The sequence below is a fragment of the Procambarus clarkii genome, chromosome 49 (genome assembly GCF_040958095.1).
Source record: "Procambarus clarkii isolate CNS0578487 chromosome 49, FALCON_Pclarkii_2.0, whole genome shotgun sequence".
NCBI lineage: Eukaryota > Metazoa > Arthropoda > Malacostraca > Decapoda > Cambaridae > Procambarus > Procambarus clarkii.
Window position 1 is genome coordinate 8201110 of NC_091198.1, and position 18227 is coordinate 8219336.

Here is an 18227-nt window from a genome sequence, read left to right on the forward strand (position 1 = left end):
CCCCACATACTCAATAAACAAATGCTTATATAGATATACAGTAATAACCAAATTGTTGAATATATTTAAGGAAGATTCTACCAGGATTCCCCTATTCCGTAATGTGAAAAACTATATAAAATATACCAGGAAGGAATGCAAGACAGAAATGACCGACAAATTTTTCTTAACAAATGTTATAATAAACAAACGACTCGTATAAGCAAATGAAATACCGAAAAAAGTCAAGAACCCCAAAGGAGTCATAAGTGTTACACAAAATTATTTAGCAAGACATGAGTAAATCCTTATGGAATGACTACAGAGATGCAGACTAATGAAAATTATTATTAACTCATGGTTATCATACAACATAAATATGAATGAAACAATAATAGTGACAGTACAGTAGTAGTAATAATAATTAAATAATGATATCTAACCCACACATCTGAAAATGAATAAACGATGATGCGTTGGTCTGTCCTGTCCTGTGCCATTATCAATTCTTGATAATGGTCCACAACGAAACAAAACGTTTTCTTTTCTTCAATTTCAGATGTGTTGATTGGATATCAACTAATCATCCACATCATTGTGACTCACTGTCTGCATAATTAGATATTATTTTTGAGTGCATGAGGGTAATTTGGAAAGGTATCCCTAGGCCAACATATTTCAAGGTACGGACAAAGTGGTGTAATGAGTACAGGGATGTGCAAGGATTACATTGCTCTAATGAGTATAGTGTAGTACAGTGAGTTCAGAAAGTGTAATGAGTATAGGCTGGTGTAATAAGCATGGAGTGTTGGTGGTTGTGTCTTGTAGTGGCGAGTGCGGTGATAGTTACGGTGATGGTAGTTGCACTAGTGGTGGATGGTGTGGTTGTGGTTGCAGGAGTTTAATATAGAGATATTAATTTTATCAGTGACAATAATAAAAATGTATGTATTAAACTGTATAATTCAAAGACATTTTCCAAATAGGAATAAAAAATCTTTACTCATTCTTGTAATACAAAATACATCACTAGCTTTATTGTAAAACTTTCTACCATCGAATTTGAAACTGACGCTACTAGGAGTATTTCCCCCTGTCATCGTGCAACTACATTTAATTGTTTTTCCAGGCTTTGCTTAAAGCATTCCTCCTCCATTTCCCCAACCTGTCCAAACAATATATTCATGCAATTCAAAGTTCTGCCACCAGGGAAGCTATATGGCCAAATAATAATAGGGACCTTTCCAGCACCACCACACACATTTTGAAAGCTTCTAACCGATAAGTGAAGGTGTTCTCCAGACATCACACAGTGAGAAGAAATCTTGTAAGGGGGAAAAAAAATTGTCAAAACCAAAAGGTACCCCTACCATGAATACTTAATAATAATGATGATAATAATAAAATATTTGTAAAGGATATACAAGTATCAGTGGATCAGGTAGAGTGAAAGAAAAGATTTGTACAATTTCATACATAACACGAGTCAGTGCATTATGTGAAAGATGTGAACACATGACTACACCTACAAAACACTGTAGAAATGTTTGCATGTATTATCCCAACATAATATATAATCATTAAACACCACATACTGGCAACATATATACTCCACCTCAGTGCACACATTTGGCTCAGTGACCTTTGTATTTATAGTAAATGTGCCTGGTTAACTCGAAGTTGCACCTTAAAATTATATATATATATATATATATATATATATATATATATATATATATATATAGTTATATATATATATAGTTATATATATAGTTATATATATATATAGTTATATATATATATATAGTTATATATATATATAGTTATATATATATATAGTTATATATATATATAGTTATATATATATATAGTTATATATATATATAGTTATATATATATAGTTATATATATATAGTTATATATATATATAGTTATATATATATATAGTTATATATATAGTTATATATATAGTTATATATATATAGTTATATATATATAGTTATATATATATAGTTATATATATATAGTTATATATATATATATATATATATATATATATATATTTTTTTTTTTTTTTTTTTGGGGGGGGGGGAGGGGAGAAAAAATATACAATGAAATAAGATTGAATAAACCACAATAAACAAACTGTGTCCTACAGATAATGTGTCCAGCATAATTTCAACATCCAAGTGTTGCGTATCATGTACCAATCGTGCCCCCTGATGGATTACCTGTTCATGTAGGTGTTTATTTATATATGTATATAAGCATGTATACATATATGTGTTTTGTTTGTGTATGTGCGTGTGTGGTTTTTAGTGTATATGTTTTTTGTGTCACATACCTAATAGCCACAATTATCTAACAAGCCAAACTTTCTTAACCCTGAGGAAGCAGTCATCATCAATTGTCGATTCACAGGGTAATGAGGATATCATCATGGTGATGATTCAAACAATTATTGTCTGGGTTTTACATGTTTGATGCAAATATGAATACAATAGGTCTATTTGGATGTAATGGAGTTTACCTTGACCCATGACAAAATCCTGCTGCCAATTCATGGTACGAATGCAGTTATCATCATAAATATTACTTGGGGAATGCGGTCATTTTCATATGAAGAGTTAAACAATTACTGTCTGGGATTTACATGAATGCTTCAAATATTGATATAATAGCTCTCTGTGGATGTAAATAAATAAAAATAAGTAATAAAACAATCAGTGAAACATCCAAGAATAAAACAGGAAGCATTAGCATAGTCGAGCACCAGGCGTTGACAAGTGCCAGATGCAGGCCTGCAGAGCACCTCCACCCAGTGAAACAATAAATATTCACCAATTTTTTAGTTTTTCTTACATTTTGCATACAAGTTAATAATACTATAATGAATGTATTTTTTGGTGTGTGCATAGTATGCATTTTTGTATGGCCATTTTTCTATAGCCACCGTCTACGAGTTAAATATTAATTTACCAAAACTTCAATATATGGAATGATTCAAGTACAGTATCATATACATTAGAATTTTTATTTTAGAGTCAAAATTAACAGAATCCCTGACCAATACTAAATTTGCCAATTATTTCTGATTACAGGCAAACATAAAAATAGCAGTTATGTTACCTATACTGTATAATATTATGGGTGAACTAATTTAGAAAAACATTTCAATATAAGCAAAATCACTCTGGCTGTTAGGCAAACCAGGCCTTGTTAACTAGGCAAAGTAGTGTGGTTTTTAGCTATTAGGTATGACTTACATATTATATATATACTGTACATTCAAAAAACATATATATATATAAATAGACACAGACACACACACACATGTATCTATTGCATGAAAAAATAGATACATATTTTTTAAATGTGTATCTATTTGTTATCTAAATTTGTATCCTCATCCTAAATAAGCAAGTCACTGCATGAAAATCCATTACCACCATTCAATGGTGTGGGTCCTATCATTTGTGTACCTGAGTAAAAGTTGGAAGTGCTTTTTTTAATGTATCTCTTGCAAAACTGTTTTTTCCTTCTACAATTGTCTTCGTAATAAATGATAAAATGCTAAGTGTTTCACATATACAGTACTGTATTATTATAACACTGACAGGATAGAAAACAAGATTACAAACAATTTTGTATGAAACATATAAGCATTTTCAATATACTGTATACATATGGTTCTTCAACTTTCAGGATCAAACTATAATTTTTTAGTCCATCTACTTGCTTCTGAGAAGGGAGACAGGACTAAGCTCCACACCCATATCTGGATCATTTTCATCATCTCCTCTTGATCCCTCATGCAGCAAAATATATTCTCTAGAGCTGTAACCAAATTTTACAACATCCTTTTCTAGCAACTCCACAAATCTACGGGAGTCAATTCTGCGATTATTGACGTATGTCCCATTGGCCGATTCAAGGTCTAAAATATATGGCTTGACAGTTCGACCTGTAAAAACAAATTTATGAATTAATTTTTATTATTTATATAAATCTGCAACACTATTACCAAATCAAAATTGTAGCCAGAACTGCTAAACTATTTGGTTGTGACCGATGACTATATTCACCAAATTCATAATAATCAGTTTACTGCCTACTTATTTTCATTGCAAAATTTAACAGATGTATGGCCATACTGAGCAAATGTTAACATCACCTTTAGTTCCATCTTCTCTGTTATACGAGACAAGTCGGTACTGCAGGACGGCATGTTGTTTGGAGCAGGATGGGTGGTCTGTTGGAATATCTGCTACTTTGCGATCACGGCCAATAAGGTACGCACTCTGACGGTGTAGTGGAAGAAATGGGAGATCTTCTTCACCTTTGAAAATATACCTGTAAAAATGAATAAAACACATAGTTAGTATATTGTACTCTACTTTGATTATGCATGTTACCAGGATTATATTTTTTGAACATGTAGAATTTTTGTAGTGAGTGGGACATACTTCTCTCCATAATGCTTTTTCATATGGACACAAAAGCTATTTTGTTTCACCTCTGGCCTGTTCATGCCCTGCCTGAGTTTGCTTGGTCTTTGGACTGGGTTCTTTTGTTTCCCAGGTTCGTGGTGGACCATTCAGTCCATGTTTGTTTCTGGTTGACTTTGTTTGGCTTGCATTTGCCTCTGGTGGTTGGGTTGGTGCATTTCCTACTTTGATCCGGCACCAGGGGTTTTGTTCTCTTGGGCCTGGTGGCCGTTTTGTTCCGTTGAAGCCTGCGCCTTTTTTCTGGCAAAGAATGTGGTGGTGGGGCTTCCAGAGGGTTTTTTTAGTCGTGGTGGTTTGGTTGGTTGGTTTGGCCTCGGGTGCATCATGCGTGGTGTCCAATAGTAGCTCTGGCCTCGGGTGCATCATGCGTGGTGTCCAATAGTAGCTCTGGCCTCGGGTGCATCATGCGTGGTGTCCAATAGTAGCTCTGCACTGCGGATTGTGGGCCATCGGTTCTGTTTCAATGACCATATTGTGGGTTGCTCTGGTTTCCCTGAATTCCTGTTCTGGGGCGTGTGGGTCTCCGGTTATCAGCAATGTCCTTTGGTCTCGCAAGCCTGCGGTCTATCCTCTTGCCCATGATGTGCGGCCATATGCCACTCTGTCGGCTGTGTTTGGTCACTTGTCTTGGGACGATCTTTGGGCATGGGGATTTTGGGCTCTTCTTCACGTCGATGTCTGCGGTGCTGCCGTCTCCCTCGTACATCCCTGTTTTCACTCTCTGTGGGTTGTTAGCTTCAGAGAGTCGATGGGACTCCCAACAGAAATCCAGCGTCGAATGTAATGAAACGGCAGTTTTTGGGCGAGCCCCAGAGGCTCCCCAACACCCTCCCTCCAGTCGGTGGCTCCTTCCCTCATTCAAGAACTGAGCTGGTGGCCGGGCTGGCTCTCCCTGCACTAATGGAACTAACAAGCAAGTAAGTAAGTTGGACAAAGTTTTGGTTGCTTGTTTCTTAGTGGGGAAGTTCTTTTTGTTACTTAGAGTGCATAGGACACATTTTTCAACCGGGCAGTAGTCTGTTTTGATTCGCCTACCTTTCTGGGTGCCTTCCCTAGTCGATAGCAAGATGACAAACTTTAAATGTAAAGTGTTCATGGGCCACTGCTTCCTGTGCCTCTCTGAGAGGGGACAAGTTCTGGCTTGTGGTCCCCGGTAGGAATACAAGAACTCCGCAACTGACGACACTCGAGCAGTATGTCGATCAGTAAGATAGCTATAGGGAACTGATGGGGCTACCCACAAAAAGTGCTGGGGAAAATATTTCTGTGTAAATACAAGTACTAAAATGTACTCCAGGAGTTGTACATTATACAGTACAGGAACTGTACTGTATAATGTACAACTCCTGTTTGTTTGTAATGTTTAAAGTATACAGTACAGGAACTGTACTGTATACTTTAAACTGTTTAAGATACTTTCATGCCAACAATACATAACACTGAATTGTACAGCCTGTTTTACCAAGCTCTCACAAGTCAAGCCTGGACTCGGCTGAACTTGGGGATTAGAAAAGCTCCCAGAACCCCATCAAGCAGGTATAATGAATTTACATCTAATACAGAAAGGAAATGAATAAAGAAAAATAATAAAATCAGTTAGACAATGAACAATAACACAGTCCATGGGTAAATGGAGATAAAAATGATAAGGCAAATATTAAACAATGTCAAAACTATCTTACCATCTCCATCGTCGTTTAGGCTTCCTGGCCTCAGGTGGTTGGGAGTATTTTATGACAACACCATTAAAAGTGTTAGCATCTTCAGCCAGCTTACCAGAAAGTCCCAAATTCGGCTTCTGCTTTTCCTCTTCCGATGTTAAATTCTCTTTCTTTATATTATTTCTTGTTCCCCAAGCTGGCCTGAAAAATAGAATAACTGCACAGTTAAAATGAAATCAATTATATGTTCCTTTTAAGGGATCGGGAGCTCAAAAATTTTCATCAAAATATGAAATACAGTGAAAACTGTTTAACAAATCTCAAGTTATTTGGCATCAGCATCATGAAAATTTCATCTCAATATGTTAAGAAATGGATTTTATACAAATTAAAAAAAAAATAATCGTGTGCAACCACTACTGATGATAACAATAACACCTCTTCCTTAGTGGAACTCATGGATAATGCAATGATTAAGAGATACAAGCATCTGACCAACACACAAAGAAGAATAGTAGTAGTAAGGAAGGGTCACAAAGTGGATATGCAGCTGGTGCTTTCTAGGACTGCTGATTGCCACCTGGAGAGCAACATTTCACACAAATAATAATGAGTATGTTATGCTGCTGTATTTTATTATATATCATATAAATATATTGCATAATGCCAATATTTCTTATGTGCACCAATCCACACACATCATACCTGCTTGATACCTGTCACCGCCCATAACCAGCATTTGAGAGCTGGATATGGGCGTGTAGCGGGTGGGCCAATGGGTGTACGCTCACGGGTAACACATGGCCTGCTTTTGGCTTGGCTGCAGATGGAGCGTGCCATAATATTGGACATTATATACATATACTCCTGTAGGGAATTCTATTGCGATGGTGAATTCTATGAGGTGACCAAAGTGAAAAAGAGTATACACTTTTTTGCTTTTGTGTGCTCACGGGTAATGTGCAACCAATTTCTCGGTTTGTTGCGGGTGGTACGCCGGGCTTTTGGACTTTATATGCATATATTCCCAATGCTGGTGACAATGTTCATATCACGAGGTAGGCAGCTGTGGTTTGGTGTATCTACGTATCATACAATGGGACCTTGTGTTCCTTGGAAAAAAAAAAAAAAAATCTGAAAAATGATTCATATTCAGTATTTAGTGACCAGGATTCTGAAAATAATAACAGTGTCAATAACACTGTTATAAATAATAACAATAAGAGTTAGCAATGTGCGTAATATACCGGGAGGCACTTTGCTTCATCAGATGCTGTCAATAACTGAAGAGCGTGTGGCTATGCTGTGCTTGGATCAATGGTTACAAGATCATCACATTCACTACAACTGCCGAGTGATTCACATCAGTTCATAAACAAGTATTTATATATAACATGTGAATACAGTGTAATAACAGCAAAAACAATATGTTATTGTTTTAATATTATATTGTAGTGCGCATATTAGTTATACTGTACAAATATATCTGGGCATATCGATGTCCTACAAATTATGCGATATAAATAACGTTATTGACAGCCCAATGCATTACGTATTTTAAAAAACCATGGTAAAAACATGGTTACAAAATTAAATATATTCAGTGAGTGTACACACAACTTGGTGCAAAATGTGCAGGGCTAGGCTGATTTTACATCACTGATTGTGACATTATCACATTCACCAGAACTGCTTAGTGGTTCATAATGGTGCATAAACATATACAGTAGTTATATACAACATGTGTATACACTGTAACAGCAGCAAAAACAGTGTGTTTTATTGTCCAATGAATAAAATATTGTGTGCATATTAGTGACATGAATGTATTTTTGTGTATCAATATTCCTTAGGTTTCATTATAGAAATTTCTCAATTTATACACTATTGCATAATATAACCAAGAAAAAAAGTGAAAAAACAAATCAGTGACACTGAAATAAATCAATATAAATATATTCGCAGCAACTCCTGCCATTTGCTTGGCCCGGGCAATCTCCTCGGTGTGTCTCGTCCATCAACCCTAGTGAATGATGACATCATTGCAAGCATTCTTCTCTTCATCATAGTCAAAGTACCCTATTTGCTGGTGTATAAGTTGCACTTTCTTTTTTATTTTTAAATGTATCAAAAAATTGCCCTGCATCTAATGCGATCATAATACAGATGTGAGACTGAGTGCTGGAGGCTAGGGAGCCGGACAACCATACTGGCTAAGTTTGCTGGGAACAAAAATCATTTCTAATGATATATTAAAGATGAGCCAAATTATTACAGTAAATTGTGTTACTAATAATCAAATATTGAAAACAAGCCGAGTTATCACAAACTTAAGAAAAATTGGTTACGATACGTCGGCAGTTATGAAGGAAGCTTACATCATCTCACCACCTTATCCAGCATACACAAATACATAACCCACACCTGATATGTCATACATTATTTAATGACTGTTATCTTTTAAGAAACATTTATTCATTATCAAAATGAAAAATGCTAGAAATTTGAAAGGAATAAACTTTCATCTGCCTGTCAGTCATTTGCAATGAGTGAATGACAACAAAACCCAGAATGCTGTGATGGTGTGGTGTGCTGCCACCGAGAGTGCCGCCCTGGTGGCCTGATGCAGCAACACAAAACATCACATCCAGAAATACAAGTTTCACAGCCTGTTTAGCAATTCCCTTGCCCAAAATATAAACAACTATACAGCTGATCTGATCTTAGAGTAGTTAAAAGTTGGGTTACAAAATTCACTTTAAAATATCTTTCAATACATGTATGTATGATGAAACATACTAAAAAAAGTTTTTTCCACAAAATGTCCTTGTTAAATAAGGGTGCGTCCTATGAGAGGGTGCATCTTTTATGCCAGCAAATATGGTAAATGACATAAAATTTCTTAGATTTTCTCATGATCAGGGAATGCATTAGGAATAAAAAAAAAAAAAATTAAATATATTTTTTTGGAGAAGTTCCTTGTAGCTCCCTGAAGCTATCTCACCAAGATGGCACCCAACTACAGTACTGTACTAGGTTACATCAGCCATGGAGTTCTGTTTGGCTTATCGAGGGCCAGAGTCAGAACCTCTCCCTCACAGGGGAGCAGAGAGCAGATGGCGCTCGGCAACCCAACGGGAAAGTGTCTGGAAAGTCGGTAAACCAATACAGACCACTGCTAGGTTCAAAGACACAAAAGCCTCAAAACTGCAAAATGAACACTCCCAACAAGAAAACAAATGATCAAATCTCTTGAAGCCAATGTGTGCTCATTAGCACTCACCTCACACATTGTGCATGGAGCACATGCTATATTTTCCAACTTCAAAATCACTTAAATACATAAATGTTGAATCATTAAAGAAACTGTTCGTGACTTTTCCAAGACCAAAATTGGAATATGCAGTAGTTGTATGGTGCTCGTACCTCAAGAAGCACATCAATACACTAGAGGGTGCAAAAGCATGCTACGAAATGGCTTCAGGAACTGAAAAACAAGAGCTACAAGGAGTGGCTAGAGGTGTTAAATATGCCAAAGATAGAAAATAGAAGAAAAGGAGGCGATTTGATCACAACATACAAAATAGTAACATGAATTGACAAAATTTACAAAGAGGAATTCTTGAAATCTGCAACTTTAAGAACAAGAGGTCACAGATTCAACTAAGGAAACAAAAGTGCCAACAAAATATTAGAATGTTCTCTTTTGCAAACAGTGATAGATGTGTGGAACAAGTTAAGTGCATGTTACAAGGCTGCAAGGAAAGGAATGAATACTAATGTAGAATGACAATGAAGTGAGTGAAGAATTGAACAAGAGATTCCTGGTCTACGAACTGGGACCTGATAGGTATACAAAAGAGAAGTAACAGCAGTCGGGCCAAAGTAACACTAGACAAAGTAGAAGTTAATATAGAAAATGTAAAAAAGATAACTAGAGGAGCTAGATGGAACAAAAGTGGTAGAAGTGGACAATGTCACTATGGTTACTGAAGGAGGCTACAGGGATCCTTTGCTACCCAATAACTAGAGCTTTCAACTTAACTAGAGACTGAAGTGATCCCTGACATCTGGGAAGAGTTAATTTTGCAATTGACGACAACACGGATTCAGTGAGGGAAAATCATGCCTGTCAAACTTTATTAAATTATGTGACAGGATCACCAAAATAAGACAAGAGTATGAAAGTTGGGTAGACTGCATCTTCCTAAGCTGACAAAAACGTTTTCGATGCAATTCTTCACAAACGAGTAATACATAAAATGGAGACAAGCAGGGATAACAGGAAATACCATACACATCCTGTAACTACACTTAGGTAATTACTGGGTAAAGGAGTACTTTATGGACAGGAAATACAGGGTCAGAGTCAGAGAAGATGTGTCAAGCTGGAGAGGAGAAGACAGTGGGGTTTCTTAGGACTAGGACTATGCTCTAGGACTACAGCTATTTCTAACTTACATTAACAACTAGCAGAGGGAGTGAACTCATACGTTAATGTTTACAAATGATGCAAAGCTAATGAGATTAAGAACTGAAAAAAAAGAGTAGTGATACAAGAAATTTGTTAAAATAAACAAAATGTGCAGCAAAAAGTGAGATAGCTATTGCCCAATCAAAATTTAGACAATTTTAGGACACACAGGCCAACTTAACCTAAACTTGCCACATTAACAGTGCAATGGATGCGGTTTATCCAATAGTTCGTATTATCAACAATTTAACTGACAAATAATGTTTTTGGCAATAAAATTTTAAAGAAACGTGACTTTACTTACCGGCCATTCTCAGACATCTGATCTCCATCTGTCTCTTGGCGATCTCTTTGGGTGTCTTTTCGAATTTTATGTGGTCTGTGATCATCATCTGATCTCCTGCTAGTCTGATCCCTTCCATTATCTTCATCCATATCTGATTCTACTTTGATTCGCTTGTTAGCATCATACTGAGTGTCCTCTTCTTCATCCCATTTGCTTTTGATCTGCCTGTGATAAAATCAAATTTAATGATAAAAAAAACTTACACAGCTGAAAAATGGGATGTGAAGTGTAATGAAATTCCCATTTCAGTCCTGCATGCACCTCAGTAGCTCTCCTTGGCTAACATCACTAGTACATTAATTAAGGACATTCTCACTGCACTGGCAACAAGATACTTTTTTTACAATCACCTTGTGCCTTCCCTCAAGCAGAAGAGCATGTGGAACTTGGAGATAAACTCACTACTGAAGTGAGAAGACGTCTCCTGTACCCACCTATGTAACAAAAAAAACAAAAATCGACACAAAGTACTGAAATTCCTCTTTTTTCCTGTGGCACTGATGACTCCCTGCAGCTAGATGCACTGAGATAGTTATACATCTATTAGTTACATTAGCCCTTGCACATTCTTAAAAGCCTACCAGAGATTAAAGTCTAAATCCTGGTCTGCTCAGAGAGATGTAGGAAGCAAGAGATTCATGATCACCCTCACTGAAGAATCAAACCCCCAGATAGGAGGAGGCTAAGCTAGAAATGAGACCCAGTGAACAGAAATGTTGCAGGCTGTGGGGTGGAAAGTATCACCCACCCAACATGGAACATAGCAGATAGAATGAACAATTATTAGTATGTGGCAAAATTGATGGACATCTCTCAAATTCGCAAGTAGCAAGTGTGGAGCTTGCTAGAGCCTGAAAGTAAGGACCAAGCAGGACACCCAGGCACTAGGAATGCTTGCCTAATTGAACTGACACCAAATGCATCACAAAGGAAAAACACAGCTGTAAAGCAAGATCCCTGGAAACAAACCGAAACTGTCTCTATTTTCCGCTTGTTATAACTTGTAATAAAGTTGTTACATCTTGGCTTAACGTGTTTATGACGTATTAGAACATTGTTTCAACTTGATATATTGGTTGTTATAACTGGTTAGGTGGTGTTAAAACTTGTTCGAACATTGTACCAACGTCGTAGTTTCGGTGTGTGTTTAGCGGGATAGGTCACCCCCCCTCCCCTCCAATGTACAAGTATGCGAACCCTACTGCACATTTTAACATTTTTGCAGCCCAATGACGGTGTCGACGTCATAAAACCAAAATACGGAGTAGGCCCAATGATGCAAACAGCATCAAATATATAAAAATTTAAAAAAATTCCATTTATTGTCCGAATACAGTACTGTAGGATTTTTTTTTTAAATGCACGTCAACATCTTCCCATGCTCCGTATATTCCACGTGGCATCCCCACCCCGCAGTCGAGAATGTTGGGAATGAATAGTGACTGGAAACAACGAAGAAAAGCAAGTGTTGTTCACAAGTCGATGAACGTTATCTTATACTATTGGTAACGTTGTTCTAATATTTGTTCAATGTTCTAATGTTCAAAGGAAAATATTCCTTTGGGGCATTCTAATGCGAACAATTTGATACCAAATTGAACTACATAACACGAAAATTGACGTCAGACAGCTGATTAGAGTACTGTATAAACACTTGAATGTGGTGGCAAGCTGACGGCCAACACACGGACTACCTAGTGGTGCGCAGCAGGTCTAAAGTATAGAAAAGTGAGACTTGTATGTTTTTATAGGCAAATATTCCCTTAAAGTATTATATTGGGAACAATTTGATACCAAATTGAATGACGTAGCACAAAAATTAAGGTCACAAAGTGGAAAAGAGTATAATCATATTTATGTAGTGGTGAGTTTACGCTCAACGCTCCACCTACCCTAAGGTGCGAGAGGGGGGGGGGGAAGGGCTGTGCGCCGGGCATGCGATAGTGTTAATCAATAACCCCAAAATGCCCAAAACCTTAGAGCATCACAGAGAAATCAAAGACCCTTGCACTATTCACGGTAAGGTACTCTCTACAAGAGGCTAGCCTATATGGGACAAACACCCAAACCCACCAGGAAAGTAACTGTCAGGGTAGGGGCAATATCAGTGAGCACCTAGTCCTAAGCACCTACAACTCAAGATGAACAGTTTCCACACAACAAGTGAGGCTTGTAAATACATGCACCTGAAGCAAATATTAAAAGAGTGAAATGATACTCTAGTAAATAACCTCCAAAGGACAAGAGTCTAAATGATGGCCAACACTTATCTAGAAAATCTGGTACCCGAGCTGGCGACTCATGAAGCAGTCACAACTGTCTGACAAGTGAAAGACCAAGGGCTGTTGACAAGGCGAGCCAGCAGAACATGTAGTTCTAGTTGTTTGTGAACAAGCAAGCAGCTAAGACAAGTTTACAAAGTATCTATACTGATTTAATTATGACTTCAAGGCAGTTCTTCGGTTGGGTAAAAGATAATAGCAAGAACACAAAATTTGCATGTGTGTGCTCCTCAAGAAATAATGGAGAATGAAAAGTTGCTGTACAGACAACAAGAAGCTGGGCCAGTATATGGAACTCAAACATTTCATGTTTTCATACCTAGGAGTAAATTAATAATAAAAGATTTTCTACAGAAACAATTAGTGAAGTGCAGCAAACAATTATCCCACATGAAACATTGTCTTTGGAAGATATAAAAGGTTTTATGACTTGCATCTATAATGATGTCCGGTGGTTAGGTTGTGTCATGAATGTGAATGCAGCATCGCAGGAGGTTTTGATAAATTTCCTGAATCTCAACGGCTCATCCCCATGATATGTGTATCCTCACCAGCCCGACGTATTGAACAAGTTCTCATTAAAGTTGATCCATGTACTGTGGCTGGGTGAACACACACATTAACTGCTGCACAAACTCAAAGTTCAGAGGAAGCGCTGCAGAGAAGGCACGAACGTGTTATGAGTGCAAGTTTTCCTCTAAATTGTGTACGACATTACATATCATTCTCCGATGTGGTAATTTCCATAAACAAGTGCTAGGATATTTCACTGAGTATGAGGTATGCTACTTTCATGATTTTTTTTTATCCCTGATCCCAAAGTCATCCCAAAATTAAACTCATACCAAAGAGAGAATGCATTTAACTATACAGTAATGTATTTAAAAATAAAAAATAAAAATGATTTTTTCTAATACACTGTATTCAAGGTCAAAGATCACATGTGAACTTGAAATTAAAAAATTCAATATTTAATGCAAAACTATTTATAATGAAAACAAGGCTTCCTTAGGGACGTTAGCTTCAAATGCTAATATGAATATTCTACCGCAATTAGAAGCAAAGTTACGACATTCTTTGTTGAGCTTGTAAGCAATTTTTTTTCACACTGCCAACCCTGCTGTATTAATGTTTATTTCTGATAGGCCTCATTGACTCCGTAAAGCTAGCTCACTGAGATAGCTCCACAAAGATAATTCATATCAGCTTTAGGGTATCCAGGCTGATGTGATTTCACCTTTTAGCCCCACCAGAATAAGTTATTTTATTATGGTCTTTATTTGTTGCCCATTAAAATGACTCTCAGAAAACCTATTTCTTCAAATGCCACATTACAGTACTGTAGACTATATGAATAATGAAATAATTCTATTAAAATTTAATACAAAAAAAAAAAGAACTCTGTGAACTACATCAAGGACAAACCTGCTTTCGTATCTCTCTTTCTGCTTTCTTTCTTCTCTCTTATCCTTTCTATCAGTATCTCTCTCCATTCTCCTCTCCCTATCTGATTTTTCATATTCAAGTCTATCTTTATATTTTCTTTCTTCACCATCTCTTCCTCTTCTTATTTCAGTTTTATCTACAGATCCTTCCCTTCTCCTCTCTTGCTGTTCTTCACTGCGATGATGTCGATGGTGTCGATGCTTGTGCTTGTGTTTGCGGTGGTGTTTGTGCTTACGACTGCTACGGTGCTTTCGATCATCTCTTGTATCATAATTGTCTGTGTACTTTTCATCAGTTTCACCTTTGTGTTTTGAATGTTTCAGTCTCTTCCTTTTCTCTCTATCATCATATTCTGTTTCCTCATCATCACTTACACCACTTGTAGTTTTTTTTATTCTTTTCTCTTTCTTAAGTTTGGAGCTTTTCTTTTTCACTCGCTTTCTTTTTCTTTCCCTTTCACTGTTGGTACTGTCTTCACTGTCACTCGACCCCGAGACACTGCTGCTGCTACTCGAAGAACTATCACTGGAGTTACTGCTGTATCGATAGGACTCCATCCCATCGACTTGGTAATCTTTCTTATTCTGAAAGAGAACATCTCTGTATTAGTGCAGTCAACCAATAATACAACCAACTCCAAATATTCTCAAGTTCATAATGTTATTAAAATACTTAAAAGAAAAACACACTTGAAACTAAAAATATTAAAAATAAAATAGTGACCTGTTGAGCAATTGAAATATAATTAATAAATATATTTTGTTATAGCCTGCTGCCTACAACTTTAAGTAATCATGGGAAACCAGTAAAGAAACAGTTGCTCTGATTTCTGTGTTGCAGCAGATGGAAGCTGCCAAACCTTTAACATTGTTTGCCTCTCCTGCTACTTTATATAAGCAGTTATTACTTGAGAAGATCTAATTAGAAAGCCAAATAATTTTCAGGGAAATAAAGCATAATGGCTGTTAATCAAAATACAAAATTGTATATACAAATGCATATTGTCCTGAAAGAATGTATGCACTATAAAAGATGTGAGTGCAATGCATACCATATTAGGCTGAATGTGCTCTTAGGAACTTGCAATAGAACCCTGTTCATCAGGAGAATGGGGGGTGAGAAGAAGCAACCAAGCAGGACACCTCAAATGAAGAGTCTCGGGAGGAGTGCAACAAGCACTCTTGACAGCAGAAAAAACAAAAGGGAGAGGAAAATCATTGCCCAAAAATAAATCTGCACTAGCCCTTGGCAAATCAAGGGCTTGTGCAAAGTGAATGTAGTCTGCAACTGGGAGGGAGGCCAGCATCATCCAAAAGCACCCAACAATACTGAAGGAAAAGGTTTGATAATGGTCTAGCCCATGCCAATGACTGGAACTAGTTGCGAGTCATCACGTGGTATAGGGTTAGGTGGGATATAGCGCAGGTTTTATACTTTATAAATACATGCATATCTGATGACAGATAGGTATATCACTGAGGAAATTCAAGAAATTTTTGCCTCTTGCAAAATCATTTGTGCTTTCTCCAGAAAATTACAAATCACTTTCATGTGTGCTTTTGGCAGTAAACATGTTCTATGTGAAGGGGAGACTGGCAGGAGACTGGCAGAGGACCCAGAGCTCCAACAGATGAATGTACCAAAAAATGCTGATGTGGTTAGATTCTCTTGTAAAGTTCTGTTTGGCCATATTGATGAGATATGCCCAATCCTGTCAATCCACAGACAGCAGAGAAATGCAAGTCTAAAGCTTGAAGAACAAGCCTACTATCCTGGATCAAAAGGAAAAAATAATAGCATAGGAGAGTAGTACAATATAAATACTTATGAGCAAACAAAGAGCATCCACTAAGTAAGAGTAAAGGACTAAAATGATAGAACTGTACAAGTAGATGAAAGAGTACTAAATAACAAAGGGAATATTAATAAAGATTTCAATACTGTATATCAACACAAACAGCTGAAAATACGGGCGGCTGACAGCTGAGTGGACAGTGCTTCGGATTCATAGTCCTGAGGTTCCGGGTTCGATCCCAGGTGGAGGCGGAGACAAATGGGCAAAAGTTTCTTTCACCCTAATGCCCCTGTTACCTAGCAGTAAATAGGTACTGTACCTGGGTGTTAGACAGCTGCTATGGGCTGCTTCCTGGGGGTGTGTAACAAAAAGAAGGTCTGGTTGAGGACTGGGCCGCAGGGATGCTAAGCCCTGATATCACCTCAAGATAACCAGAAGAAAACACAAAACAATGCATATACAGTAAATTGAATAATCTAGATTTCAGAATAACCTAGGTAAATAGTAGTTTGGAAACAAGGTTGTTAATCTATGGAACAGATTAACATGCACCATAATAGATGTGAGAACACTTCATCGCTTTAAGTATAGTTTGGACATATGTAAGTGTTTTGGTTAAATACAAAATAGGAGCGGCTTTGTATGAGCCAGTAGGCTTTCTGCAGTGTCTTTAATTCTTATGTTCAAATATTTTTAAGTATGATCAGTTAGTTTTCATGTACAATGATTTATATAAATGTCAACATAGTGTAAAAAAAAAAAAAAAAAATACTTTGGGGTATGGTATCAATAACAATTTATTTGCACATAAAAAAAGGTGTACAGTATTGTTAAATTTGCTTTCCCATCACAGTTCTTGTGCAATGTACTTTTATAAAAAACAATTTCTAATTTATTCTATTATAGCTTTGGTACAAAGTAGCTTTGTGACCATATTAGTCTGATCATGACAGCCTGCAGCAGAAGCATCCAAAAATTGTGTTGGTATTAAACTTATGTCAGACACATCCCAGTCATCATACACCTTGTGCACATTATACATAAAACACAATATTTTATCTCATTTTTCCTAGGTTAGGTTCAGTTAGGCTACGATATGACAGATTTAGTTAGTTTAGATTTGTTAAAATGAGTAGAGACGGTATAGACAGGCAAAAAAATTATGTCTTAGCCCATACTTGCTTGTAGATCAAGGCAGACCTTTGAGACTTATGGCATGAGTTGCCATACGCTTTTTTACTTCTTATATACATAACAATAGCCAAAAGACTCAAGTCAACAAAATAGTAAACGTACACTGTTTATAATAAAGTAGTTAAGAGTGAATATGAACACGGAATTATCAGTCTATATAACAAACAACGCTGTGACTTCGAACCTAGCCGTCACAAGCTCAAGTATAACCAAACTTTGAGCCCATTTTCCGAATATTTTCCTTCGTTCACACCTCGGTAATGAGTGATCAGATGGAACTCTACATGGTGGAGATTACCTTTCCCATATTGAGGCGGCGACAAGTTAAAATCCAACGTTACATCAACATCAGCAGGCTGCAGGCGCCCAGGTAAAGGTCGAAAGTAAACAATGGGAACATCTTATCAATTGTTCTTGGTCGCTGCTTCTCACAACGTTACCTCGCTCTCACCTGAATTACATAATATTATGAACGTTTTAGGGTTGTTCATGGTGTATATTGATGCTCTACCTCATTTGAGAAATGTAACATAATTATTAAA

At 36.8% G+C, this 18227-nt stretch overlaps 1 protein-coding gene across 1 annotated transcript; it reads right to left on the minus strand.

Moving 5' to 3' along the window:
* Positions 1-2994: 2994 nt before the first annotated feature.
* On the minus strand, positions 2995-18121 carry LOC123763293 (uncharacterized). Its single transcript, XM_045750430.2, has 6 exons — positions 17984-18121; positions 14676-15280; positions 10927-11133; positions 6170-6349; positions 4154-4332; positions 2995-3943 (listed from the first exon to the last, which is right to left on the minus strand). Exons 1-6 carry the CDS (start codon positions 17990-17992, stop codon positions 3711-3713), a joined length of 1413 nt encoding a protein of 470 aa, XP_045606386.1. The 5' UTR covers positions 17993-18121; the 3' UTR covers positions 2995-3710.
* Positions 18122-18227: the final 106 nt, after the last annotated feature.

Bases quoted from the DNA above. Each gene is read 5' to 3' on its own strand.
- LOC123763293 (XM_045750430.2), bottom strand. The intron at 6,350-10,926 runs GTAAGTAAAGTC...TCTATTTTTCAG, and splicing joins CAGATGTCTGAGAATGGCCG to GCCAGCTTGGGGAACAAGAA. The intron at 3,944-4,153 runs GTGATGTTAACA...TTGTTTTTACAG, and splicing joins CAGAGAAGATGGAACTAAAG to GTCGAACTGTCAAGCCATAT.